The following is a 27,354-nucleotide window of genomic DNA, read 5'->3' on the forward strand; positions in this document are numbered from 1 at the left end:
CCGGTAAATCGAGGGGGGGGGGGGGGGGGGAGGGGGATGAGGAGGAGGAGGAGGAGGAGGAAGGGGGGGGGGGGGGGGGCCTTACGCTGCCCAATGATGCCTCGGGGAACTGTTACTCAGCACAAAAGCCATCGACGTCACGGCACGCCATACGTTCCCGCTTCGTTGAGTGTCACTGCGCCGCCCACATCGGTTATTTTCCCTGACAATTCCCCAACTTTTCCAGATGCTTTGAAATTCCCTAACAATTCCACGTTTTCCAGGTTGGTAGACACCCCGAGTGTGCGCAAACGACTGGAAAACCCAGAATGTGTGCCCATCCTTTGTTGTATCACCATCTGTTTTGCGCTTTTAATTTAGGATGTACAACACTTAATCATGCGGTGCATCCAAAATATCTCCCCCAAGCTAAAACAATTTAATGAAAATTAAGAAAACAGTGTGTCCACCATCCTCTAAATACCACATTTACTGCGAGGGAAGACTCGCTGTAGTGGTATGAGGATGGCTTTTGAGGCAAGTGATGTGGTATTAAATCTAGATTCCATGGTATCTTGCCCAGAGACAACGAAGAACTGAAATGCTGTGATTAAGTAGTCCATAAACAAGATTCCTCTCTTCCAGGATTTACATTTTGTGAAATCTGGGAAGGGATAAAGTCGAGTGACTTTTCAAGACGAGATTAGAATTCTTCCCCCTCCAATTTTAAAACACAGAGGTAGCTCGAAATTGGAGTTTAAAACAACTGCACTTGTACAAAGCTTAAAACTTATCAAATTGCTTTTATGAAGCCTGTATGTGATGTTTTAACATATACATTTCACTGTCATACAGTTTTTTATGCCATACATTGCCCAGTAATCAAGTAAAATGTAGGCTTCTTCAATTTATTGTGCATTTGCAAGCATTCACGAGTTGGAGCCTTTGTGTGGTGCTCACCACTTGTCGAGATGGCATGTGGGTGCACAATACTCCGTTCTCTTTGGGAGCACACAGGGTGGCTCTAGATGCAGCCTTCCCTCTTAGCAAGAAAACCTTGGATGATAAACCAACAGTACAAACAAGCCTTAAGACCAAAGGTGCATCAAGCCTGAAACTGCACCACACATTCTTGCAAGTGTCGACTGAAGCACCAACCAAAACGTCCTTCCCCAGTAAGAGTAGGCTTATATTCAACTAGGTGTAAGACACCATTTATTCAGCACAGCCACTGTATATGTTATTACAAAGTAAGCAAGTACTCACCTCGAATAGCGTATGCCAGGTATGTTCCAGAGACGTGCACACAGACATGCTTTCCAAGGTTGTACTTCAGCTCCCAACCATAGTCCACAATATTCTTTATCTTTACCTGCTTGAACAAGGGAGCTTGTTAGGAAGGAAGCAGGAAAAATTAAACTGAATGCCATATATCAAATCATTCAACTGACCCTGTTGCTGCTACTTGTGCTGTCATGTGGTGGGCTAACAACTACATGAACCTCTTGGCCAAAAACGTCGACACTCACATCCTCTTCATTCTCCGAGAGATGTCTGCAAAGAAGATTGGCTCAGCATGCACATCAAGCCCGGACTCGAGTAAACTGCCACAGAAAAAGCACCCCTGTATATAATGCTAGGAGAAACTCTTCTTTATAGACCACTTTCAAAATTCAGTACCATCTGGTGGCTCATACATCAGTTTAATTTTTGCCAACAGCGGTCATGAAACTATTTTATCAGGCACCGTCGGTTCCATGCATTAATAGAAGGTGAGAATGTGTTCCTCACTACCCACATTCAGTCTTTCCTGCTGTAAACAAAGCATAACAGTTTTCTTAAGGCCAATGTACACTTTGCGCTTTCTACTTTTGCACACCTCCTCCTTTCCGATATCCTCTCCACATTCAAGGGTGGAAGCAAGCTTCAGCCTTTTGGAGCAGGTCTGGGAGCAACAAAGAAGCAGCTTTAGAGCAGCTCAGGAGCAACAAAAGTAGAGTTTCAGAGTTTCATAGCAATAAAAGTAAATCTTGAAGCTGGTCACCCTGGTAAACTCTGGGCAGATGCATTTTTCTAAATACAAAAAAATATCAATGAAAAGCATCTCCATGTGACGTTCCAGAACTATTTCCGAACATACCCTTTCCTTAAATAAATTCCAGCCCATAGCATAAAATTATTTGAATGGCAGCTAGTGAGAAGTGTCCTGGCAGCAGGTTTGTTCCTTTCATGGATTTACAATAGAAGGCAGAGTCAACAAAAGAAGCACAACTTAAGCCTCCTGAAAACAAAATGTGCCTATTTAACAACATAAATCACAAGTTCCATAAATTGAGAACGAAATTATTTCAAGATGCAATAGTATGGTATGAAATAAACTACAACACTGACTACAGTTTTCATTATTAGGAAATACAAACGTTCCAAGTCCCTGTTTAGCAAACAAGAGTACTCCAATACTCAGCAAAGTACAAAGCTACTGCATCTGATAGAAGTACAAATGCAAAACATTGAAAACTTCATTATACCACCTATACCATCCCTGCTCATACATACACACTTAATTAACCCCTACTGGAACAGGCATGACTGACTAAAAACGAAAAACTTGCTTAGGATTTTAATAAAAAAAAAGTGACTGACAAAACTAGCAAGTAAGACCATAAAACGGAAAGTTTTCCTCACAAGTCAATCGCTTGGATGCGTTCTAGCACAATGGTTTAGAATTTGCTTCGCTCAGCAGGACATTCCCACTGTTCCTTGTCATCCCGCTGGCTTCCTGTTTGTGTGCCAGATCTGTGTTCTTCCCGTACATCATTTACAAAAAAATATACAGATGACTGAGGCAACCAATTATCGCTTTTATATGTTACGTTTACGACATGAATGAGGAGCACGGAAGAGGTCTCAGCAAAAGCACAGACCCCAAAACATGCAAAAAAAGAAAATATTATGCCAAACATTTGTTTAATTGTTGTAGAGTAGTTATTGCTTTCCCCAGAGATTAGATAGGTGACCACATGCCAGCAGGCTCTTAAGTATGTTTATATAGACCAACACGTGGACCTGACGTCACGCAGCTGCGGTGGCGCTGTCGACGGCACGGTGCATGAGCAGAAGTTTAACTTCACACGAATCTGGTTTCTGCGCACGCGCAGTGCCCACACCTGGCGTGGGTAAACGCGGGCTTGTTTGTAAACAGCGTGTCGGTCTATACCATATGGTCCTGAAAGAATGCCCACCCAAAACAAAAATGTAAATGGTGCGAGTACGTGTGTGCCGGGAATGGGGGGGGGGAGGGGGCACGGGACAATACAAGTTACGTGAAATGGGAACTCTTCGACTTTAAAGTTTTTTAATTTTTTCCCTCACCAAACTCTCCATTTTAAACAGCATGATTAACTATCACCAGCTTGCCTGCACACTCACTGACTTTTCATTCACAATACATATAGACACGGCCTGTCACAGGTACGGCAGCAGAACGTCGACGCAGCGCATTCGTGCTTCACAGTGCAGTATACACGCAAGAATCCGGCCACTAATAACTTGGGTGTCACGGGAACTGATACTGCGCATGCAAATCGCAGACAAAAAAATAATAGAAAATTATGGATGAGGCATGCTTGCGTGTCACTGTGCGATAAGCACGAGGGAACCCGTGAAAAAACACATTTGTCACGTACCGATACCGCAGATCAGGTGGTGGATGCGATTAAAAAAACGGCATGAGTGATTTCTCGGGGGCGGGCGTTCATACGAGGCTTTGCAAGATATGCAATTTAATGCCGCCCGCCCGCCCGCCCGCCCGCCCGCCCGCCCGCCCGCCCCGCGCCCCGCCCCCCCGCCCCCGCCCGCCCGCCCCGCCCCCGTGCAGGTGGTATCCCCAATACATGCGGCCATGCTCAGTGCCACTGTGCAAAAGGAAAAAAAGAGTAAATAAATGACGAAACGATGCCTCGAGGCATCATTTTGTTGTTTGTCAGAGTAGTGATGCGTACTCTGACAAAAAGCCACCTATGCATATCCCATTTTCGGAAATCAGATCTACACGCCGTTGACACAACCGTATCGGTATGCAGACCGTTACCGTGTTCCGCATACCGCACTCCCGGAGCCTATGAAACAAGCTTTTAAGCGCGTGCCCCGCAGTCATGGTATCACTCGGAAGTGCGCTTATAAGCATGCTTCAAAGGCTCGGGGGAGAGCGGTGTGCAGAACACGGTAACTGTTTGCTAAGAGTGCCTATTCGTTTAAAATTACCTAAACGAACACAACACGGTAAATTACTGTGGCCCATAAAGAAGAATACTCCAATAAATATAGCTTAAAAAATTAAAAAAAAAAAAAAAAAAAACTTTTTTAGCTGTTTTGGTGCGACATGTGCGCTTGGGAGCAGGATTGTGCAGCGAAAGGGGATTGGCGCACAATGGCGCACAATGGCGCAGCGCTTTCGTTCCTGCACTTTTTACCTTGCCCCAACTTGGCTCCCCTCACAGCTTAGGAGAGGGGAGCGTTAAGAGGATTATCTTCCCTGCAGAAAACAGAGGTTGTATGCCGGCCTTTAACCAAACGTTTTCATCCCACAGGCATGCGAACAAGATAAGTCAATGCAAGTAAGAATGAAAAAAAAAAAAAAAAAAAAGGGACCACTTTGGAAAGAATCCCAAGATGGGTAAGCAGCAACCTACGACCCATCCCAGGAAAAGATAAGAAATATTGTTTGCAAGGCAATTAATTATGTTGTGACGAGGCAGGAGCACATTATACTATTTTGTTTGAGGTATTCGCAACTTCAACAGTGGAGTAATTTGGAAGCACCTTTTGAGCAGCCAAAACTTCACTTTGGAGCAGCAAAGAGTACTTTTGCAGCGTAAGCAGACATTTTTATTTTTGTACCAGTGCAAATATCATGTTAAGATTTATGTGTTTGTCTACTTTGCTCTTCTGCCTCTGTGATATCTTTCGATAGCATCAACAGCATCGCGGGTTAGATTCCCTAGTTAACAATTTAATTATGCATAGAAGTACAGGGCACCGTAACAAGATGCGATAAATGAACGACAGCAGAAACTTCTGTGCATGGTTATTTTAGTTATGAAATCAAACTTAAACCAAATAGTATTGTCCACAGAAATAATGATAGAATATAGTAATTTTGAGAACCCAAATTTATGGTTTCTTCAAGTTCTAGCGATTTACATAGAATGCAAAGCTTTTGTCGTTTGATTATGAATATCAATGGCATTTTATAAGCAGAACTTCATGACAACAAAAATCAGCATGTAAACGATAAATATTTAGTTTGATTGTTCTGTCCGTCCCTATGTTTATTCTTTCTGTTTTTTTTTATGGTAAATATGCTTTATTAAAAAAAATCCCACCACAGGTTATTTCCAGGCTTGCATTTACTGCGCCAGCTAATTTAGTTTTAATTCTCTGTATTCACTGTGCCATCGCACAGATAGAAGCTATATAAAGTTATAACTAAATGAGAGTTGACATAAAACTAAACATATGAAGCAGTTCATAAAGCTTTCTTGCGATACTCAAGTATCCTTGATGAATCTTGAATATTAAAAAGATATTGTCAGAATATTGCTATCATATATACTAGCCACAGTTTTTTTTTTCAGGAACCATGTAACATTCTGCTTGGGAGGAGTGATTTTTCCTCAGCATGAGGGTGCACTGCGACGAAGCATGATATGCAAAATTGCAATGCCTATTACACAGTGACAAGCTGTCACGGTTCAGGGTCCAACCGTTGGATAAGGAGAAAAAAGTGCACGATGATGAAAGAGGTAAAGGTATATTATATAAAGAGGGGAGCAAAAAGAGCAGTAATAAACTAAAACACAGATGTACAAAAATTATCAAGTCTCACATGTTTGTTTGCACGTGGCGATCTGATTTTCGGTCTTTGCTGTTGACGGTGTAGCCTAGGTCGGTCAGGTCAGTGTCACCGCGAAATCCGTCGGGTATTTTATCTCGTTTCCTTCCTCCAGTTTTCTTTGGCCACAGCCTTGATTTCCTGAGACTTTAGTTGGACACTAAGTTACATCAACAAATTCGGTCGTCGCCTGGTACCTTCATCGCCACCCTTGTGGTTGCTCGGGTCGCTGCCGACAGTCCCACGCCAGCGCCGAGCCAATGTCGATGTCTCCTTTCCTATTCGTTGGTGTTCGCCGAGCCTTCCCCGGGTCATCGCCGGGTTCCTTTCAGTGTCTTCGGGGCACCATCCTGAAGCTGCGCCTCTTTTCGGGTCGTCGCCGAAATCTGGCTCCGCTGCTTCGGATGATCTTTTTTCCACTCGCCTCTAGTCCGCTTCTTTGTCCTTTCGAACTAGCAGTTCATACGGCAATGGCACCGGCGACAATCTAGGCGGCAAGATGGAGTGTCCCAGCGGTGATGGAGCGTGACCAGTCGCTGGTGGACTTGCCCCGGAGTGACGCCGAGGTCTAATCATTCTACCGAATGACTGCCTGCCATTCTTCGATGCTCGCGCTTCTCTTGTTCCTTTTCTTTGACGTGAAACATGACACAAGCACACTCAACAATGCTAGCTATGCAGTCAGAACAGACAACAAGCATGAGATATGTTGTGAAACTTCCAGTTACTGTCAATGTTTGATACAGAGATCAAATCTAATATGATGCTATTTTTGGAAATTCGCACTATAGCCTACTGCAACGATCCAGCCATGTAACAGGCCCGATGTATGATATTTACAGTACTAATAAAGTGAAAATAAGTTTTGGCACAAATTCCTCACATTTTAGCAAAATGTAGCAGGATGTAGCAGGGCAAATGCTTTGGCGCAGTTTGGCGCAGAAATCGCATCAGTGAGTGCATTCAATCTCGATTCCTCTTGTTCACACTTTTGCCGACGGGCTGTGCCAGTCGGCACAGCCTGTCGGCTGCCACTTCGATAGGCGGCAGTAGAGCCACGAAATAAGCTATGCTTCAGAGTAACGACAGGCCTCACCCTACTAGCACTGTAGGGTCAAGAAAGCTGTAATCTCGCACTTGCAGCTTTCTCGGAATTGTAGAAGTATACATTTTTTTTTTCTTCAAGGGTTCAGAATTAAAAAAAAAAGTGAGCTTTCATTGTTTCTTTTTTTTTTTTTTTAGCCCAGGGGCTAAGTTGTTGGTCACCAGAAAAGAGGTGATATGGGTTAATTAGCTAGCTAATTAACAAAAAGCTTCTAATTAACATTTTAGATTTTCATTTTTGAGAGTGTAACAAAGGTACACTTGTAAACATGCTGCCGAAATTGCCTGCAGAGCGGACACGTGGCTCGGGGAGCCGGCGCAGGGACCGACATCACAGGCACTCTTTGCTCGCATTGGTGTAGATTGAAGCCATGTACAAGTGTGACATTTCTCACCCCGTAGCACCCACTGCAAATTTTTTTTATCAAAATTTCACATCGCGGTTAGATTAGAATGAGGTGAAGCGTCAACTGTCTAATAAATTGATTATCCCCCAAAGAATTAAAATTTAAAAACTTAATAAAAACATTTTAGTTAATTCTAATTAACTAAAATCTAATCTACTAAACCAGAGGCTCTCAACCACTGATGCTTCGCGGACCCCTTGTGGATCGGCGAAGGTGGTGGAGGACCCCTTCGTGGAGAGGGGAAGCAAAATGTTAAAAAGGGCTGTGTGAAGTAGACTTCTCTCATTGATATACACACGAGAAAACTCAAGCTAAATTGTGAAAGTTTCTTCTCAATCAGAAAAAAAAAACAGAACTTTTATTTCTGGGCTTGACAGGTGAGGCAGGGCTTTGCGGACCCCTAAAATGCCTTCGCGGACCTCAAAGGGTCCGCAGACCCCCATTTGAGAACCACTGTAATAAACTAATTTCCCCTTGTTTTTAGTGGCCCTAACTTAAAAAAATTGTAACACAAGTCTTTTCTTAATTTTTTTTTTTTAAAGGGGTTATGAACAGAAAATGTATCTGCCAGATTTTAATTTTCTTATATTCACTAAAGGAGCTGTGCAACGATTTTAAGGTTGAAAGAATTTGTATCCTCTGCTTTTGACATTGTTTTGTTTTGTCACAAAGAACAGGAAACACACCTTCTTCCTTCGAAATGTTGCGATTCTGCCCCGTAATCGCGAGGCAAAAATTAGAATATTCCCCGACCTGCAGCCGCGAACGGCGGCCTTGAGAAACATGCGCCATGACGTCAATGGGGGACTTGTGAAAAGATAGAAAGTTGTGCAAACACCTGCTCAACGAAAGGTAATTTTTCTATAAATCTTGTCGTTCCAACAGAAATATAAATGCGTCAAAAACCTGGTATCATCGACAAAACTTTTATAATACGGAGTTTTAGTGGCGCCATCTATCCGAGGTCAACAAAACCGTCAGCTCTATCTGCTACCGCGAACAGCTGCCAGAAGCCGGAGGGGAAAGGGGGCAGAGCCGGACGGGGATGGCTGGACCCGGGTGAGACTTTCCTCCTTTCGCCATGATGATCGCTCTGCGCAAGCACGTGGCTCTATGTGGTCGCGAGCGGGTGAGTTCTCGCTCCTCAGTGATATGGCTGTAGAGAGAGAGCTTCACCATCACCCTGCGCGTCCCCCCATTAACGTCGCTGAGTACGTGACTCGGAAGATGGTGAAAGAGTTGAGAGGTGCCGAAAACCTCAATCTTTGTCCATTTTTAAAATAGAAACTAAGACATGCAGGCAAAAGCATTCTTTTTGTTCTTTATTCAGAAGGGTCGAGACACCAACTCCCCAATTATTTGAGCAAAGCACTGAAATTGTTGTACAGCTCCTCTAAACCACAAAGACATTGATTCTTAAGTATTATGGAAAAATACTGCATCTGCATTTTATAAGCCATGTTTAAGAATCACATATTTTGGACTCTGTAATGATTATGCGACACCCTACAACAGCATGAGCAACAAAACATCATGGTAGCTATGTAAAAAGGTTGAACAGATATTCAACTTTATCTAATCTTCAAATAATAAGTTAGAAGTAATAAAACCTTTGAATTATTTATAGTCGCCCATGTATTACTTGGGCGTCACTACATCACATGATTAGGATACAGTTTCGGTTTCAAATGTATCCGGGTCTTCTGTCGTTTGGTAATCATCGTAACCATGCTGCTCGTCCCGCCAAGGCTCACATTCGTTTGGAGTGTGGTTGTGGAACCTCAGAGTAGATTAGAATTATAACAAAACAAAGTGAAGCAAAAAAAAATATATATATATATAATTTAAATTGGATAACTGTTTTTTAACAGACAGAAGCCAATATGTTCACTATAATAAAACTGACTCTGATAAACTACTCGTTACTTCAGGTGTACTCCAGGGCTCCGAGCTTGGGCCACTTTTGTTTTGGGTTTTCGTTAATGACACATCATTTAACATAAATGTTCCACTTAAAATGTTTGCAGATGATTGTATTTTATAGTACAAAATAAGAAACCACAATGACAACCTTAAACTACAGGAAACTTCAGGGGAAATATTGAATTGGTGCAACATGTGGCAAATGAAGCTAAATTATAAGACAGCCGTCATGACAGTTTCGCGCAAAACAGAGCCGATCCACTTTAAAGGGGCAGTGCAACAATTTTCAGACTTTGGCCAATTAACTGCGGAAATTAATCTCCGTCACCTATGGAACGAAAAACCAAAAGCCGCATTTTCTTGCGAGCGCTAGTTCTTATTTAAAAAAAAAAAAAAAAAAAGAAACAAATCGAAGGTCAAAGTGCCTCTCAACTCTCCACGCCGACTTTTGAGCGACGTCTCTGGGGGTTCACGTGGTTTCCCCTTGGGCCCTCTCTTCAGAGACCAGCCGCTTCCTCCGCGATTGTCGACTTTCAAAGGATTAGCCTCGTCGAAGGTCGCGGCAAGCGATGGACACAAAGGACGGTTCGCCACGGGGCTGACGGCGAGTGTAGCAGCGGACGGGGACAGGGTTTGTTGACTTCCGCGTATCCCCCAGAGACGCCGTCACTTTAGTTCCCGTAGCCGCCACTGGCGGCTGCAGATCGGCGAATAATTCGTTTTTTGCCTTGTGATTACGCAGCAGAATAGCCGTTTTTTGGGGAAAGGCGACGCATTTTTGGTCAGTTGGGCTTGTATAAACAATATAAAAAATGCAAACTGGCAATTCTTTCAATATTAAAACCGTTGCACTGCCCCTTTAATTACGTACTTGAAGGGCAACCTCTCAGACGAGTCGAAGAATACAAATATTTAGGACTTGTTTTTAACACTAAACTCAATTGGAATCAGCACTTTGCTAATAAAGCGAGGAGCACTTTGTTCACCTTGAGAAGGAAATTAAAATTCGCTGATTCAGATACTAAACTTAATGCCTATAAAAGTTTTGTTAGACCTGTGTTAGATTACGCCAGTTCACTGTGGCACCCTCACACACAAACTGGTATTCTCAGGCTTGCAGGTATTCAGAAACTAGCTGCTCGGTTAATTTTTAATACTTTTCGTACAGGAACCTCATCTACAGAACTGCTTCTCAGGGTGCAGCTTCAGCAATTGCAAACAAGAGCAAAAATTGATAGATTAAAAGTACTGTAGAATATTCTTAACGGCACTATTCAAACCAAAAGCTCTAGCTACTTAGAACCATTATTGACAGGGTCCCGACACCTAAACCATACTAGAGCATTGAAACAATACAGGTCTAAGAATGACTGTTCTGGATATTCTTTCTTTCCTCTGGGAATTCAAGATTAGAATGAGCTACCAAGCAATATTGTCATTCTAACACCTGTTTAAAATTTCATTACTCCTGTGGAAAGTTTACTTACCCGAGTTTTTTCTTTTTCTATTTATGACTGTACCCACTTCTACTAAGGCTCCTTGAGTGGAGATAGTGGTATTTCCAAATAAATAAATAAAAAGGATTCAAGCCCAGAACTTCATGAAATCAGTAGCAAAGAGGGCATGCATGTGACCTCTGGACTACCAGCACATCCGTTTTGGGCCGCTATTTTTCAGAGCTGTAGTCCTAGGACGTTGACTAGTTTTCCCAGGATCGGCTTTAGGGTTGCGAGTATTCCTCCTTTACCACAATCTTCCTCAGCAGTAACTTTACATGCCACTCCTTAAATACAGTAGGGCGAGTCATTTTGCTTATATTTCCAACTTTCTCGTCCTTTTTCTGCAAACACGTCAGCAATTTCCTGGTTGACACGAGAACATATTTGAAGCTCATCATTTGACAATTGTACCGGGACGCAACTTGACAGATCGAAGTTCCAAACAAATCCTCCTAACTCTCCTCTGTAGCATGACATACGGTAGCACAAACAACGTAGTGTCTGCGTACGGCTCCGACTGCGGTTTAAAGGGAAGCTGAAGAGCTTTTCGAAAAAAAATGAGTTAATGGTTGATTCTGACGCGTTTGTGCCTGCTGAGTCCAAATATCACAACCATTTGACCCAAAATAATCCCTAAACGTGAAAAAAAGCGAAGAAATCAGAAGCGATCGCCGCAGCGGCACGCCATTGGCTAGCCACGCGTGACGCGCCACTACGCCGTAAAAGGACCATCTCGATTCTCGTTTGCTCCGTCGCTTCCGGAAGTAGCCGGGCGCCGGGTCTTCTGCTCTTGTAAATCGGGTTCGGCTTCTGATTTTTCGAAATCTCTCGGTGGATCCGAAAGAGGAATGTGTCCAGACGACCCTCGACGTGACAAAGTACGCGTTCGAGCCGTTGGCAAAGTAGGAAAATGACCCCCCGCAGTAATAAACACAGAGATGAGGAACAGCTTGCGCGGACACGAGCGACATGGCCGGCTTTGTATCTTCAGGAACGTACTGACCGCTACTTATTGTAACCTAAAACGTTGACAATAAACGGAGTGCTATTGACGGGACGCCTCAAGCCGGATTAGCGCAACCCTTCTCAAAACGGTTCGTCAGAGGACAGGAATTTTGCGCACATCGGCCTTCGTGCTTGCCAGCTGGTGGACGCGTGAGCGTGCAGACTGCATTGTTCATCAAGGCTGAAATGGTTTGAAGGGATAGTATAATCGGGCTTCGGGCGACGGGAGAGCTTCCCCTGAGATGAGACGGGTGATAAGATTGGGTCGCCGTCCTGCCAACGCCATGTCCTTGGGCACTATGCGTATAACTGCGCAAAAGGTCCATTCTTGTCATAGCAGTACCCTCTGTTGCGTTTAGTTTGTTTGCCGCAAACTAAAGCGGAGAGGTGTGCCCACACCCCTTAATTTTATGTCGAATTCGTTAAAGCTTCCTGGGCCTCTACATTCGCATACTTCTACCAAGATTCGTTGACTGCATCACACCGCCACCAGGCATTATCATCGTCCGATCGCATTTCTACTGCACAAAGAATTGTTGCATTACACAAACTTTATACGGAAAACACTGCGTAACTTGTAAAAAAAGAACTCAATTCAGAACAGAAGGTCACATGCTTTATATTTCCACAAGGCTCTCCTGAAGAGAATATGAACCTTTGGAAGGAAAATTTAACACAATTTAGGTTTACGTTTAAAAATTATGTGACCTCGAATAATGTCAGCAACTGTAAAAAAAAAGTTTATGCTAAAACAAGTTGCACCGTGAAAGTCGCATTATGAATTGCATGACTACTTATTAGAGCAAGCCCTCCTCTCCCAAGTGACTGGGTAGCCGAGTAGATTAAAAGCAAAAGAAAATAATCTTGGGCTACCCAAGATTGTTGTCTTTTGTTTCCCAGATTTCCCGGACTGAAGTCGGTCTGGAAAATATGGTCACTTCAACAATATAAGAAATCAACACTAAAACACTAATATAAGGCGGTTAACACAAGAGAGCGAATAGAAACCCGCTATTCGCGGCTAAATGATCGCGGCTTTTCTAGCACATTGCACAATTCTAATAACGTTATAGTTTTTTTTCTAGAACAGTCGACCTACAATTCCTAGCCAGTTACGTTTCCTCTTGGCTTGTGACTTTTAATGCGCTGAATTGCCTTTGTACTTTCAAAGATGGTCGGCAGAGCGTCGGATTCAGGCAAGCCTTCTTCAGACCCAAACCCATACGTACATAGTTTTCATATGCGCCGTCCGAAACACGTTTCGAACAAAAAACGGTGTATGTGCTCAAACCCGCCACCCCTTTAAAATCTCGGGGACGAAGTGGAAAAGTCAGTAAGCGGGAAGAACAACTGCGACGAGCGCTGTTCGTGAAAGTTGGCGGCTACACAGGAGTACGGCGTCGTGCAACACAGCACGAGTCACTTGGTTCGGTGCCACGAGAATTCCGCAAACCCGTGAACAAACAAGAAAACAATCAACACGTCAGACGATTGAGTCAGTAGCATGACCACTCAAGGGATAAAAGCAAGCGCTTTGCAGCGGCAGAACGACGACGGCTCGAAAAGACGCAGCCTACGAGGAAAGCGCGGCCACCCGCGGCGGGGTCCCCCAGCCGGTCCTTTTGTGGCGCCGGCTGTTGGGCTTCCTCCTCTCTCCCCTTTCCCTCTGCTTCGGAGAGGCGTGGCTTCGGCGCTCCTTTGAAGGCGCTTTTCCGGTTAATCCGCGCAGAAAATGACCAAACGAATACGATATTCGTGATGGGTGAGGTCTCGTTAGCTAGGTTCAGGTGTTTTTTCTCATATTTAAAACCGCTTCAGCTTCCCTTTAATAGGCGACGCTAGAGCTCAATGGGGTCAGCCACCTTACAAGTATCTGAGAAGTATCTGAGCATAATAACAGATGCCAGATGTCACCCGTTTACTTGCGTGCGTGATGTCATTATGGCATCGCTGTTGGAGCGATATCTAACACTCTAGATCCGTCCATCAAGTCCGGTCCTAATCGCCGTCTTCCGCAGACAAAATTTTCTGTATATAGTTCTCACATGACGTCCCTTCCTCTACTCCTGCCCGCCGGCCGCCATTGCCAGGAACTGAGAACCAGACGCAAACGCTGCTGCCACCGCATGTGCATCGCTTGATTGCTACTTCGCTACAGAATCTGTATTGCCCGTACAGTCAATGGCGAAGGCCATTAGCTGCGAGTTCTTCCCTTCCTATTTCGAAGAGCTTATGGGTCCCAGACAGGCTCGGTACGAGTCTAAAGTGATGATGTGTGACGGCGTCGATCAGTACACGCTACACATCGGCGCGGACACCACTTCAGATGCAGACGTGCAGCCAGCCACGACGCATGTGGACATAATTAACTACCTGGTTTTGTCAACGAACTATGTGCCGCTGCAACAGATGAAGGCCTCCAAGGCCCTGGATGCCTATAACTATTTCACGAGTGGATGGGTGAAGAGCCTGACAGCGATGGGTCTCCCATCGAAGCGTATTGTTGTGCTGAGCGAGGCGAGCTGACAGGCAATAAAACAAGCCACAGGAGAGCTGAAGAGCCAAAGGTTTGCCAGCAAACGAAGAGATGTGCCCGTACTTGCCGCATTAGAATTCACAGCATCTTAGCTGGGTGAACTCGGCGCCACCACCGCAAAACCATAGACACGCTCCAAACACTACACTATTACAGAAACGCCGCGAGAAAGGTAAAAGCACACCCCTGCAGTGTGACGCTACCAGACACCAAACACTGCCTCGGCCGATATGGCAATGCGCACAGGGTAAAAACCAGAAGCATCCAGCAATCCAACTACAGTAGAGTAATATATTTCTTACCTGGAAATACGTGACGACCGCAGACACGGACACTTCCAACGTATACAAGCAAGCCAGAGGCTTCGGCGTTTCTCGGATAGCAGTTTGATACGCTCACACCGTCGCATCATCTCCTTTGTTAAACGGTGCAGCTCTACATTAAGCTATGTGTTACTCTGCTGTGCAGAGGACTTGCGTCTGCTTCGGCAGCTGAACATCGCACACATCGGCATGATTGCACCACTGCGACCGCGACCACACACCAGAAGCAAGTAACGTGCACTGTGTGCGCTGCAAATGCCGTAGCGAAGCAGACAACGCAGCAGCGGCCAACATAGCCGGCGCCGATCCCGAAACTATGTCAGTGCCTGGTATGGTGCTGACATATCCTATAAACTGGGAAACCAAAAGTATCCTTTTTATGCTAGTAAACTTACCCGGACAATCAAAAGAATTAATGTGGCTAGCATAATAAAGGACAAGGATTTCAAATGCATGTACACAACTGCTCAGATAAGCCGAGCTTGTCTCTGTCAAATAGGCTCCTGCAAAAGACCATAGCTTCATGTGCCTGCATGCCCGAGAAATCACTCCTACGAGAACATCTTAAAAAACAAGGCAATACTGTACTCTTCTACATATAAACAAGGAACGCCGGAATTCACCAGTCACGCCATGTTGCTCACATGCTCTGATGCTGATCTTGTGGCTGTGTGTTGCGGAATAGCGAATCAAGAAGGTTCTCTCCACCAGCATCACTGGTCGCCTCGACCTGGCCGCTGGCACTGGCTTCCATGTTTCCGTTGGTTGTCATCTCCGCGTCGCTAGCCGCTGTCCAAGAGAAGCGAGAGATGGTGTTCGGTTATGCTGCTCAAATCGACCGACAACTTGCGATCGGCGTGACTTTATACAGTTTCGAACTTCAATTTTCGCCGCAACTGCGTTATGCGGATCGAGTGTTTAGTGACGACACAGCAAACACATAACCGATTTTGAGTGACCTCGCTTGCTCGAGAAGACAGCGAACTTTAGATCAACGATAAGAAGTAAACAGCAATCGCCGGGTACGCAAGGACTACACCGTGGCCCGAACATTTGAAACTCCTTTTGTTTGCCCGCACGTGAACATCTGAGGAACGCAGATCGCCGCCGAGCTTTCGTTGCCAGATTCAGAAAACATCGCCACCAACAAACGATGAACGAAATAATAGAGGATCCTAAGAATAAGCTAGTTATTGCAAATCCCATCCGCCTGTTTTGATAGCGCGTTTTCTTTTTTTTCTTTCCCCCCCCCCCCCCCTAGAGGAATCTGAAATTAGTTGTCAGAAGACTTAGGCTTAAGAGGAATTATTTCCAACTCACTAGGAGGTTCGTAAGCCTTTCCGACACGAAGAATGTGCTTGAGCAATCTCGTAGCCTCATTCGCATCGATAGAACCGTCGTGGCTGTTCATTTTTAAACGCAAACAGTCTTTTGTAGGCGTCGTGACACAAGCCACAGACGCAGCGTTCAAGCAAAACTACACGGCGTTTGCTTGCGGTCCCAACAATCACGTAGGCGCGACACAATCTAAACATTTCATACTGCACAGGATGGCAACGGCACTACAAGTCGGTAGATTTGTTTTACCATTTACAGTGTAATTACGTTTGTAGATGGTTTTTGCTTGTTTGAGGAGAAGGAGTGAATTATATTTGACGGTAGCTTACACAGATGATGTTAGCCACTTGACCAAGGGACGGAAGTGCAAGAACTTTGCATGCACGCTCACCACGCTCACCCTGACAGGCCTTCTGACCCTCCCCCACCCCCCAAACAAACTATGTTCAAAGAAAAAAAAAATATTATCAGACCGAAGAAAAGGGGTAATTTTATATGAACTCAAAAGAAACAATTAGAAGGAAACCCTCACGACTTGCATTACAAGTTAACATATTCGTTTCAGCGTTTACAGGGTTCACAGTAAAATCAGTAAAATCATAATGTGACACACAAAAAAAAAAAAAATAATAATAAGAAACTTTCGAATCGAAGGAAAAGACAACAGTAAGAGACAACCTAACAGTAGAGCGTCCCAAAATGATTAATGATTAAGATTAATTATCACCACCTCCCCTGCACATTCAGTTTTTATTAAAATCACTTCTCAACTTTTTATTATTTCTTTTTTTTCTAAAAAGGGGCGAGGAAGAAACGATTAATATTTGACGGCACTTACAGATGATGTTACCCACTTCACTAAGACCTAATGACCGAAAATGCACTTCGCATGCCCGCCCTTGCGCTGGTGGAATCCGTGGCACCAATGGAACCGCGAATTCCACCAACGAAGAGATGGTCTGCACCACATGCGGCCCATGTGTTCGCCTCACGCCGGCAAGAGAAATGTACTACGAGAAAGATCGCGGGGCTGAGATAACTAAGCCGACTGAGCGATAAGCCGAAGGACGGGAGAGGGGCTGGAAGAGCAAATAAAAGACTAGGTTTTCATTTGCGGTGGCGGCAGTGCTCGCCGTGCGTCGGCGGGTTCACGCACAGCTCCAGTGGAGCAAATCAGGTATTCGGTTTCCGGACGGCCCGCGAGCCCGCTGACGCGGAAGGTCTCGTCGTGCGTCGCGATGTGTGGTGCGCGTTTACGTCACTCGGTTTTGCTTTTCTTTTAACCCTCAGTAACAGGCCTTGTTGCCACTTGGCGCACCGAAACTGTCGCAGCCGCCGGAGAAGGGGCCAGGCTGGCCAAGCGTGCGCGAAACGTGTGCGCAGTAGGCGCTGCTGCGTCTGTTGACTGCTGGTCGGTCCTGCGAGCGCTTACTGGGCCCAAGGGACGGGTTCGTGGGACGCGCTTTCTCCGGGCCAGGACGACTCCCGGCGGGGTTGGACCCGAAGGATGAGCAAGCCGAAAAGCAACAACCACTACGACCCAAAGATAGCGGGACTCTACGATCTGGGCGATACTCTGGGCAGAGGCCATTTTGCGGTGGTGAAGCTCGCTCGGCATGTGTTCACGGGCGAGCAAGTGGCCGTCAAGGTGATCGACAAGACCAAGCTGGACGACGTGTCCCGGGCCCACCTGTTCCAGGAGGTGCGCTGCATGAAGCTGGTGCAGCACCCCAACGTGGTGCGCCTCTACGAGGTGATCGACACCCAGACCAAGCTGTACCTCATCCTTGAGTACGGAGACGGCGGCGACATGTACGATTACATCATGAAGCACGACCACGGCGTCGACGAGCAGGCGGCTAGGAAGTACTTCCGACAGATTGTGCACGCCATCTGGTACTGCCACAAACTGCACGTCGTGCATCGCGACCTCAAGCCGGAGAACGTGGTCTTCTTCGAGAAACTCGAGATGGTCAAGCTGACCGACTTTGGCTTCAGCAACAAGTTCTGCCCGGGACAGAAACTCGAGACGTCGTGCGGTTCCTTGGCCTACTCGGCTCCGGAGATCCTGCTGGGCGATTCGTACGATGCGCCCAAAGTCGGTGAGCCGCTCCCGAACCTCGCGCTCCGGTCGCCATCGTTTCTGTCCGCCGCTTCCCCCGCCGGCCGCTCGCTGGGCCGCCGGTGGATGCACACCGAGCACGGCCGTACAATTCCAAGCGCGTCGAGGAAAAAGAAGACGGACGTGGGTTGCGCAATGCCCTTGGCTTTTGCCGAGGGCAGCGAGGAAAAGCGGCAAAAGGCCGGCAACTCTCCGCTCGGGAAAAGCTCGGAAAACGCGCTGCTCCCGCGAGCATTTTGGGGCGGACGGGGTAGCAGTGGTGGCCGATGGTTGCAGGCAGAGCTCGGGCAGTCCCCTGTCGAAGAAACGCGGCCACTACGCAGGTCTTTTCGTAGCGCTGACGCGATTACAGTGCACAACTCCAGATTTGAAGTTTAATCGGAGTAGGACGTCGGGTTTACCTCGCAGTGAAACGTTGGATCAGTTCCTTATTTGCCGCAAAGTTACAAAGATGCATAAAAAAAAAAAGGGGGGGGGAGGGGGGGGGGGGGGGCACATTTTTTGTCCCTTTCGAAATTCCTCTTGATGAGAATTGCAGCGCTGTCGATTCAGTTGCGTGTAGAGCTCGACACAGTAAACCCAAACATTATCGGTTTGCGCGGACGGTTGAAATGCTGCCGTCAAAACTACAGGTGTAGTGAAAAACGAGCCGTCTGTGGTATAAATGATTTCTTTTTACGGCTGCCGAGTTCTGCAGAACAACGGTTGTTTTCTGTAATATACTTGCACTGTGCGTATGTGCGGCACCAACTTCCGTAGTTCGAGTAAAGCTCAAAGGTAAGGGAAGCTGATACGAAATCTGCTACTAGCTTCTCCTGGGATGCCTCGGACCCTTCTGGCGCCTAGCAGAGCTGTTTGTCGACTGCTCAGCGTTCTTAGGAGCTTTGTTGGCAAGACCCACTTCAGTAGGAAAATTGGACCTAGTGTTAGCATTAGAAATAAACTATGAAGGAAAAAAAAAAAAAAAAAAAAAAAGCCAATGTTTTGGTTAGTTCATTTGTCGTGTTATGCATGAAGGGCCCATGTCACTAGTGTTATTACGCTCGTTGAATGATATTGTCAAACTCCCTCAGGAGCCAAGTTTATTATAAGATTGTGCTTAGCACCTAATAACTCCAATAATCAAACCCAAGCATATTTCGAGTGTTTTATATTTCCTTCCTATGCACATGTGCATGTTTGCTGTACTGTAATAGCATTTTATTTTCTTTCTTCATAACTTTCCAGGGAAGAGATTTGAAATGTGGCAAGTATTTGAAATTGGATCCCCTTTTTCAAGCTCGCTGGCTAAAACAATTTTGACTCCACATGGCAAGAACCTGCACGAGCACCTACTTGCATGTCTCCCCTCCCCCCCCCCCCCCCCCCCCCCCCCCCCCAAAAAAAAAAAGTGCAAACACAATCTTTAGCTGTAGGCTACATGATCATGAATGGTACACAGTGCATCCCTGAAAACTAACGGCATACCAGGCAATAGAAGAGGTGCATATTCTGTCTTTGCACCTGGCAATATTGATAAACTGACACAATGCTAGGGACATATTCCTGGTATGGCAATAAACCGATCTCACCAAACAGTTTTGTTATGCTGCCGCAATACATCGAGGGAGCTTCAGTCTTTCTGTAACTGTAACTTTCTGCAGTAACCTCGCTGAGGGGCTCAGCGTGGAGCCCGGGGCGGCATGAGCAGTCTAGCACACTGCCACCTGCCTCCTGTGGACTAAAATTATTGTGGCGTCACACTTGCACCGAACGCTTGGCTGTTGTATTCGACCGCAACAATCGCTAACTTTTGGTGATGCAGTAATGATGAATACCCGTCTAAATGTTTTGCCATATTCACCTTCTAAATAGTGGTATGCATAGATTATATCGGCATCTGTAATTTTGGCACTCCTGCATTACGAGTTCCCGACAAGATGCCGCGTAAAAACGTAGGCATTATTTTCATTGTGATACAACTGACATTTGTCGGTATTTATTTTACTTGGGTGTGACCTCAGAACTTAAAATCATTGAAAGGTCACGTTGAAAAAGCAAACGGTGGTGCACAAAAGCAGGTGAAAGTGCAGCATTATAAATGCGAGAAATTTAGTCCTTCTTTTTGCTGAAACTTTTCAAACTTCCTTGTCCTCAGAATAGCATCGTTACCATGACCAGTGGCACCATTAATCAGGCTGTGCAGTATGTACAGAGCACAGTGCAGCACAAACAAGCAATCACTAATTTTTTGCCCTTCTCTCACAATTGAAGGGCTACCCAAACTACCGCGCTAATCCCAGGTACTCGCCTAGGTGATAAATATTGATGTTCATCAATACCGTTTTAAGCAGAAATCGAAAAGTGCTGATGTCTTGTTTGCATGAACTGCATCACAGCGTACCGGGCATCTCGAAAGTATTTGCAGGTTTTTTTTTTTCAGTGCAAAAATAAACTATGCATCGCTAAACGGTTGGTCTCCGCCCAAATGTAGCACTAGCAGTCCGGACCAGACGCCAAAGTTGCAGAACCAGCCATTATACAATTAAAAAGTTGCAAGCGATTTTCAGAAATTTCCTTTGAGAAGATTGTGACTGACAAAGCTCACAAAATACATAAAGATGAATGGCATTGGCTAACGGAAACAAGCCCCGTTTTCTCATTAAAAATTTCAAAAAATTGCTTATAACATGAATCGGACAATGGCAAGCTATGAAACTTTGGCGTCTGGTCCGAACTGCTAGCGCTCCATTTGGGACGTGACAGTGTTTGGCAATGCATAAATTAAATTTAAATTTTTTTTTTTAGGGACATTTTGTATGATCAAAGTACTGGGAATAAGATAAAACTATTGGTCAGTTGGATTTTGGGTGCACTAGTCCGTCACAATACTATTCAGTGTACATGTATCAGTGTGTTAATTGGTAAACATAAATGAACCGGAAACCCTAGTTCCATTTGCTGTGAAGTGATTGTGGTACAAATGAAGACTGGATTAGAGCCTTTTTGAATATTTGCATCGTATATTTATATTGCTAGCCAGAACAAGTAAGATGAACCTGTTTCAAGCTTTTTACACAGCTTTGTTTTGGTATTTAGGACTTGGGTTTTTGTGCAAATTCAGTAGTGTAAAGCTGGGGTACACTTTTGTCTTTTAGGTTTAAATTTTCAAAATGGGGAGGGTAAAAATCAAGTGCTATTTTTCAAACCCATTATCGGGGAGAAATCGGATATTTCTGGAAATCATTCCGGAATTCAGGTCATATATGTATAAATAGATAACTATAGAAACTGCAGTTTATAGTAAATACCAATGATTAATTTTGGGAGGAGAAGTGTTTTATTTATGCAGTCATTAAAATACAGGGCAATAGCATAGAAACATGGTGTTTGAGCTCGAGTTGCTCTTTTCAGTTGCATACTGAACACCCTTATCCATCCTAGACCTATCCGGTCCTTGGACATGTCTGGAAGAATGTCCTCTCAATGTTGCGACTTCCATTTGCAGTGCACAAAAATGTCCGTGTGGCATTTGCTAGGCTGGAATAGCACACAATGACATCACACCAGGTCAATAAATACAGATCCAGAATTGCTCCCAATTTCCATGCCTTGAGCGAATTGATGGCCCTTGCACATTTATCGAAACACTCGGCGGCTTTTCGGGAAGAAAATTGGGCTTAACCAAATCTTTGTGAAACTTGTTTGGGGTGAAAACTCGGGAAATATTCAGTTTTGTTCAAACAAGGTATGTCCAACTCACAGCACTGGCCAAATCTTGGATCAGGAACATATAGAGCTAAAATCCAGGAAATAGACACTTCACGCAACGTTATGCAACCTCGAAAGGGAAGCTATAGAACATGTAATTTTAAGGTGCACAGGGCTTCGTCCCATCCTCTTGAGGGGGATGACTACGGATTTGGAAGGGGCACTGGGATTTTCAGACATGGATGGACGAATGGATAGGGAAAGAATTGCGGTAGCCAAGAGGATATTTGAAGATTGGTGGAAATGATCTAGGGAGAGGTGAATATACAGAAAAAAATAAGCAATGGGAACACTTTGAAAGGGGGGGAGAGAGGGGACGGTTGTGTTAGAACAAGATTTACACAAATTTAAAAAAAAAAGTGATGCCAAAATGTCAGGCTAGTTGGCAAAAAGCTGCTACCCATTACAAAACGTATAGCCATTACTATCCACCCATCCGGCACTTACCTTACATGCATTCGCTGCTGAACTTCTTTATTCCAAAAACAAAAAAAAGGGTGTGTAATATTTGTGCCTGCCAGGGGACACATTAGAATTCAGAGACGAATCTGAAACTATTTTCTATTTTGGGGTTAACGTCTCCATAACGACGTAAATTTCGGTTTCACTTCAAACTCAAGATGTCTCTAGATGTAATTATTAAACTCTAATATTTCGCGAAAAAATTAGTTTTCAACATTTAAAAAATTTAAAATTAAACATTTAATATATATATTTTTTTTTTTTTAGGCAACACTTGACACAGAACTGTATATTACATCATGTATTCATGAATATCTTGATAATGATGCAAGAGTTTTTCGTATGCTTAAAATAAGGCCTTTCCGTTGAAGCAAGTAGGCAGGCGAGCAGGTTAGGGATACACATGGCAACCCTAGAGCGAGGGGACGGACAGATACGAAGCTCCGTCTATTTTTGCGATTGTGGCATTTTTGGGGAACCTACATTATCGCTATGTGTATTAATAATAAAATTAATATGTGTTAATATGTAGCAGTTCCGCAGTGCACGCTGCGCAGTACCGAAGGACCCTTGCCAGAGGCGCTTCCCCATTTCCGCCGAAAGAGGGCGAGCAACGAGCTGTGAATAGTTTTGACAATGGCCCTCCGACCATGCGAGAAAACTATACAACATTAGAGTTCACCGTGTTGTGCATGGTACATGCCTACCGCCGCTAAGTCCATGTGAAAGGACCACCTAAATTACCCTACTTTATGCAACAGTAATGAAACCTAGACTTGCAATTTTTATTAATGCCTTACTGGTGTCCATTTACTTTCCAGATGTCTGGAGCCTGGGAGTGATACTGTACATGCTTGTCTGTGGCCATGCCCCTTTCCAAGAAGCGAATGACAGCGAGACCCTCACTATGATTATGGACTGCAAGTACACCATACCCCCCTATGTCTCCGAGGAATGCAAGAGGCAAGTGTGCTCGGTTGTTTTCTAGTGAAGTGTATACATAGCAATGCTATTAGGTCACTCAGGGTCGGGGCACTAGACAGGGTCGGCGCCTTTCTGCGTGCATTGGCAGAAGAGAAAAAAGAAACCTCTGAGAAAGGACTCGTACCGTCATGCACCACAGGAATTTTGTCAGGGCGTCTCCTGCCTCGTGACAGATGGCACCCGTGTATTTTGGACCGTGGAAAATTCTCTCGTTGGGGGAATTTGGCCGATGTGGCTCCTGTCCTGGCCGGTGGGGGTGGCTTCAAGAACGGCATGCACTTTCTTGCTGCCAGCTACCCTTTCCCCCTTGGAGCACGAGAGAGGCTCGGCGAGCACAGGGGTGGCACACTGCCAGGTGACGTCGCCCCGTGAGAAGGGGGCAGCATGTGTGGGAGGGCGCCACACGAGAGAGGGAGGAGGAGGTATCACATGCTCCGGGCACGGCCCTTGTTCAAAGACAAGAAAACTAACCTCTCTGTAATGGACGTTGGCTGTCAATCAGTGCCGAAGTAAGCAAAACCTTTTCGACTTGCAAAACACAAGCGAGGTGTTGCGCGTGGGGGAAGAGAAGAATAAAGAGACGGACTGCTAAAATTGTGGTTGGCACTTTTTCTTTATATTTTGTTAAGAGTTTTCCTGGTGCTCGGCCAGGTGCAAGCTGCTAGAGAAGGAAGCCCTTCAGCAGTTTCTGCTGGGAAGGAGAAAAAAAATAAAAACAAAACAATAATTGCAAGGAAAGGTGTTCTGCACCGTGCCATTTCCCTCAAGTTTGAATTTAGTGGTTAACTAGTCTGGCAAGCTTAACAAGGAACGATAAGCAGGAAAAAAAATTTTTGCAGAAGCGAGGCTTTTTTTTTTTTTTTTGTTATTTAAACAATATATACTAGAGTAAGAAAATAATGAGCTGCATGTCTATCAAGCACGCTTGTAGCCAGGATTTTGATTCGGGGTGGGGGGTGGGGCGGGGGTGCATTACAAAATGTTGTACAAGGGGGAGGGGTGAAAGGAGGCCCCGGAAAAATGAAATATTTGAGGGGGAATACCCTCCTTCCCCTCTCCCCCCTCCTTGGATGCGTGCTTGCTATGAAGAGTGACTATTTTGAGACGTCTCACCTTTTTTTTACAATTTACTCAATACCCGGACAGCTGCCACTTCGCATTATCAGTAGCAAGTTTTTGCAAATTTTTTTATATCTGCACTTTCTATGCCATAGTGACACTACTTCTTTAAGCATCAGTGGCTGCAAGTGTCAAGCCCATCAACCAGGAGGCAAGTTAGACAAGTGAGACAGGAAGTGCGAGTGGATGAAGCCCTTGTTCCTTGTTTACCTTAAGCTGTGCAAGAGTTGAGTGTGATACTTTGGAACTGTCCAGGATGATTGCTCGCATGCTTATCCGAGACCCGGACAAACGTGCGACACTGGAAGAGATGGCAGCAGACCCCTGGCTACTGGCTGGAGACACTCCTCAGCCCGCAGATCACTTGCCCCTCATACACAGGGAGCACTTGTCAGAAGAGGACCACTCGCACATCGTCCAGAAGATGGTCAACGGCTGCATTGCGACCAAGGACGACATTCTTGAGTGAGCTCATAACCGCCGGCTCTGCTTTTCTTGCGCTAGAGGGGTGGCGACGGGTGTGCCATATTTTGTCTCATTGATGCAGGGCACTGGACCGCAATGACTACAACTACATGACTGCCACCTATTACCTGTTGGCCGAACGGAAGCTCCGGGCTCAGCGCCAGGAGAAGGCCCAGCAACTCAATAGGACTTCCAGGGCCGACCTGTCTCCCGTTGCCGTCACACCTGGGTAAGCCAATGCATTGGATGGCGCACATTGTACAGGATTGTCACCGGGTTTCCCGTTGCACGCAGCGTGTCGTCAGCCACACCTTCGCCTGCGCAAGAGCACCCGAGCATCTCTCTGGCCTCTCCAAATGTTCTGCCCAGCATCTCCCTGGAGTCTTCCCCAATGCACCCGCTCACCTCTGCGGTGGCAGCCCCGCCGTCCAGCCTAGTCGACGCCTCCTCGCTAGCCGTGCCCCGGTCCAATCTTCCACTGGGCCGCAAGTGCAGTATTGTGCGCGAGGAAGACGACCTGTCGTCCCTCGTGCCCTGCCAGGGCCACTCACCGCCCACTCGCGCCGCCGTCTTCTCTGAGGAGACCGAGGAGGCTGCAGAAGAGGCCAGCGAGCGTGCTGTGCGGCCCGCCCTGTCCCTGCCCGCCACTGCCCCTCACGGCGAAAACTGCTCCCAGCACCAGTCTCCCGCTGCTAGGCTGCGCTGCGTTCCAGGGCGGCGTCTTCACGCCGTCAAGAGCTCGCCGCAACTCCTGGCCGGTACAGTGGGAGACCCCAGGCGGCCCGGTGTTGCCAAGCTCCGGATGCATGTAGCCGGCCGCAACCGCACCACCAGCTGCAGCAGTTCAGACGACGACGGCGACGGTGACAAGAGGAGGGCGCCTCCGCTGCCTTCGGCCAAAGAAGGCGACCTCCAGGCCAGCCCCACGATGCCCGGACTCGCCACAGGCCACGACGAGGGCTACTCAGCGGACAGCACCGACAGCCTCGACATCCTGCCCGACCCCTCGCCACGCCTCACCAACTCAGTCTCGTGCGGGGACTTGACCATGGAGTCTCCCGCGGCTAGGGACGTGGTGCCCGTACAGTGCGCCGACGTGGTGCTCGTTGAAGACGCCGTGCCGGCCGAGACAACCCGGATCTCCAACAGCTTCAGCTTGGCCGCAGGCCTGAGCTGCCTGGGGCGCAGGTCGAGCCGGGAGGAGGTGCGCAGCAGCAAGCCCCGCCTGGGCTGCAGTCTGGCCAAACTCGTGCCCAATGGCAGCCGGAGCGGCACCAGCTCCAGCGGAGGGGCCCTCAAGTCCCAGCTGGACATCAACCAGAATGGGTTTCGCAAAGGGCGCACCAAGAACCAGTCTGGCGTGGTGGACGTCAAAATGGCCTCCAAGTGCTGCACACTCTGCTGAAGCACTCTCCCTCTTGCACCCGAGAATACTCAATGCCGCAGAGGACACATTCCTGGGTACTTTCGGTGGTGTTCGCGCGGGGAACTCGTTTCCAAGCTCGTAAGCTCACCACGGTGGCCTGCATGTCGACACGTCCCACTCTGCAGCTGTGGCCAAACCGAGCGTTGGGGCTCAAAGTTCACTGCCAAAGCGACTACTGCACTTTGGAAGGGAGCATCTCTCAAATGCAGCAAAGTAGACAGACTGGGCCCAAAGCAGCCCTGCCTTAGTACAAACACCCTTCATTTTGTTCCCCGACAAAGCTGCATAAAAAAAACATGGCGCGAGCTTGAAGCCCCAACACTGCATTCCGGCCGTTTACAGTGTGCAGTGGACGCAGCGTCCGTAGAACTAATTGTTGCCAAGCTATGAAGGGACGTCCAAGCTGGTTTTATCTTGTTTGTGGCAAAGCCACGTGTTACTTCTTTTTAAAAGGGGAAAAAAAAAAAAATAAACCCTGCCCTGTACATAATAGAACTGAGCAAGTCAAGTTTGGGGAGCCACTAATGCAGGACGACTCGTCTCCACAAAGCAAACCACAGCTGGCCACAGTTCATTGTCTCGTAATTGTCGTCCGTCGTGTGCATTTTTCTTGCTGTGGTTACTGATTGCGCATTTAACATGGATGAGAAAGCAGGATAAGCCCCCTAAGAGGGGCAGCCTAGTGGCAGACGTTTAGTTAGTTTTCTAAACGAAGGAAGCCAAGGAAGAGAACTGCCCTCTAACAAATAGAGTACTAGTTGCTCTTGTGTATATAACAAAAGGGAAAAAAGTAAAGCATTATGCTCTTTCAAATCTCGCGCATTATCAGGGGTCAGTGCGTCCTCCTGCAGTCGGGTACGCAACAACCACTTTATCACCGTCATTCTGGAAAGCTTACAGCGGTTATTTATTTTACTTTCTTAGTGTTGTTTTGTCAGTGTAGGTGTTTGCAGCAATGCTGCTTGCACAGAAAAAAGGAACACGACCTTAGCAATAATCGTGCAAAGTGTAAACAGGTA

At 46.2% G+C, this 27,354-nt stretch overlaps 2 protein-coding genes across 3 annotated transcripts in view; one reads left to right on the forward strand and one right to left on the reverse strand.

Moving 5' to 3' along the window:
• Positions 1 to 16,413, reverse strand: part of LOC8040025 (enhancer of mRNA-decapping protein 4) — a 70,656-nt gene extending 54,243 nt beyond the window's left edge. Inside the window, exons 1-4 of one of the 2 annotated variants that reach the window (XM_029982891.4) lie at positions 16,337 to 16,413; positions 15,314 to 15,458; positions 1,431 to 1,533; positions 1,246 to 1,351 (exon numbers count right to left, since the gene is read on the reverse strand). In XM_029982891.4, coding sequence (XP_029838751.2) covers positions 1,246 to 1,351; positions 1,431 to 1,533; positions 15,314 to 15,441 — 337 coding nt within the window. In that variant the 5' untranslated portion in view covers positions 15,442 to 15,458; positions 16,337 to 16,413. Of the gene's footprint in view, positions 1 to 1,245; positions 1,352 to 1,430; positions 1,534 to 15,313; positions 15,459 to 15,989; positions 16,200 to 16,336 lie in introns of those variants that run through there. The other variant, XM_029982890.4, reaches the window with a different exon arrangement.
• Positions 16,414 to 16,811: 398 nt separating this feature from the next.
• Positions 16,812 to 27,281, forward strand: LOC8040024 (SNF-related serine/threonine-protein kinase). The gene is made up of 5 exons (XM_029982892.4): positions 16,812 to 18,109; positions 23,163 to 23,304; positions 24,700 to 24,909; positions 24,992 to 25,138; positions 25,204 to 27,281. Exons 1-5 carry the CDS (start codon positions 17,515 to 17,517, stop codon positions 26,312 to 26,314), a joined length of 2,205 nt encoding a protein of 734 aa, XP_029838752.1. The 5' UTR covers positions 16,812 to 17,514; the 3' UTR covers positions 26,315 to 27,281.
• Positions 27,282 to 27,354: the final 73 nt, after the last annotated feature.

The sequence above is a fragment of the Ixodes scapularis genome, unplaced genomic scaffold (genome assembly GCF_016920785.2).
Source record: "Ixodes scapularis isolate PalLabHiFi unplaced genomic scaffold, ASM1692078v2 PGA_scaffold9__187_contigs__length_104089568, whole genome shotgun sequence".
Taxonomy (NCBI): domain Eukaryota; kingdom Metazoa; phylum Arthropoda; class Arachnida; order Ixodida; family Ixodidae; genus Ixodes; species Ixodes scapularis.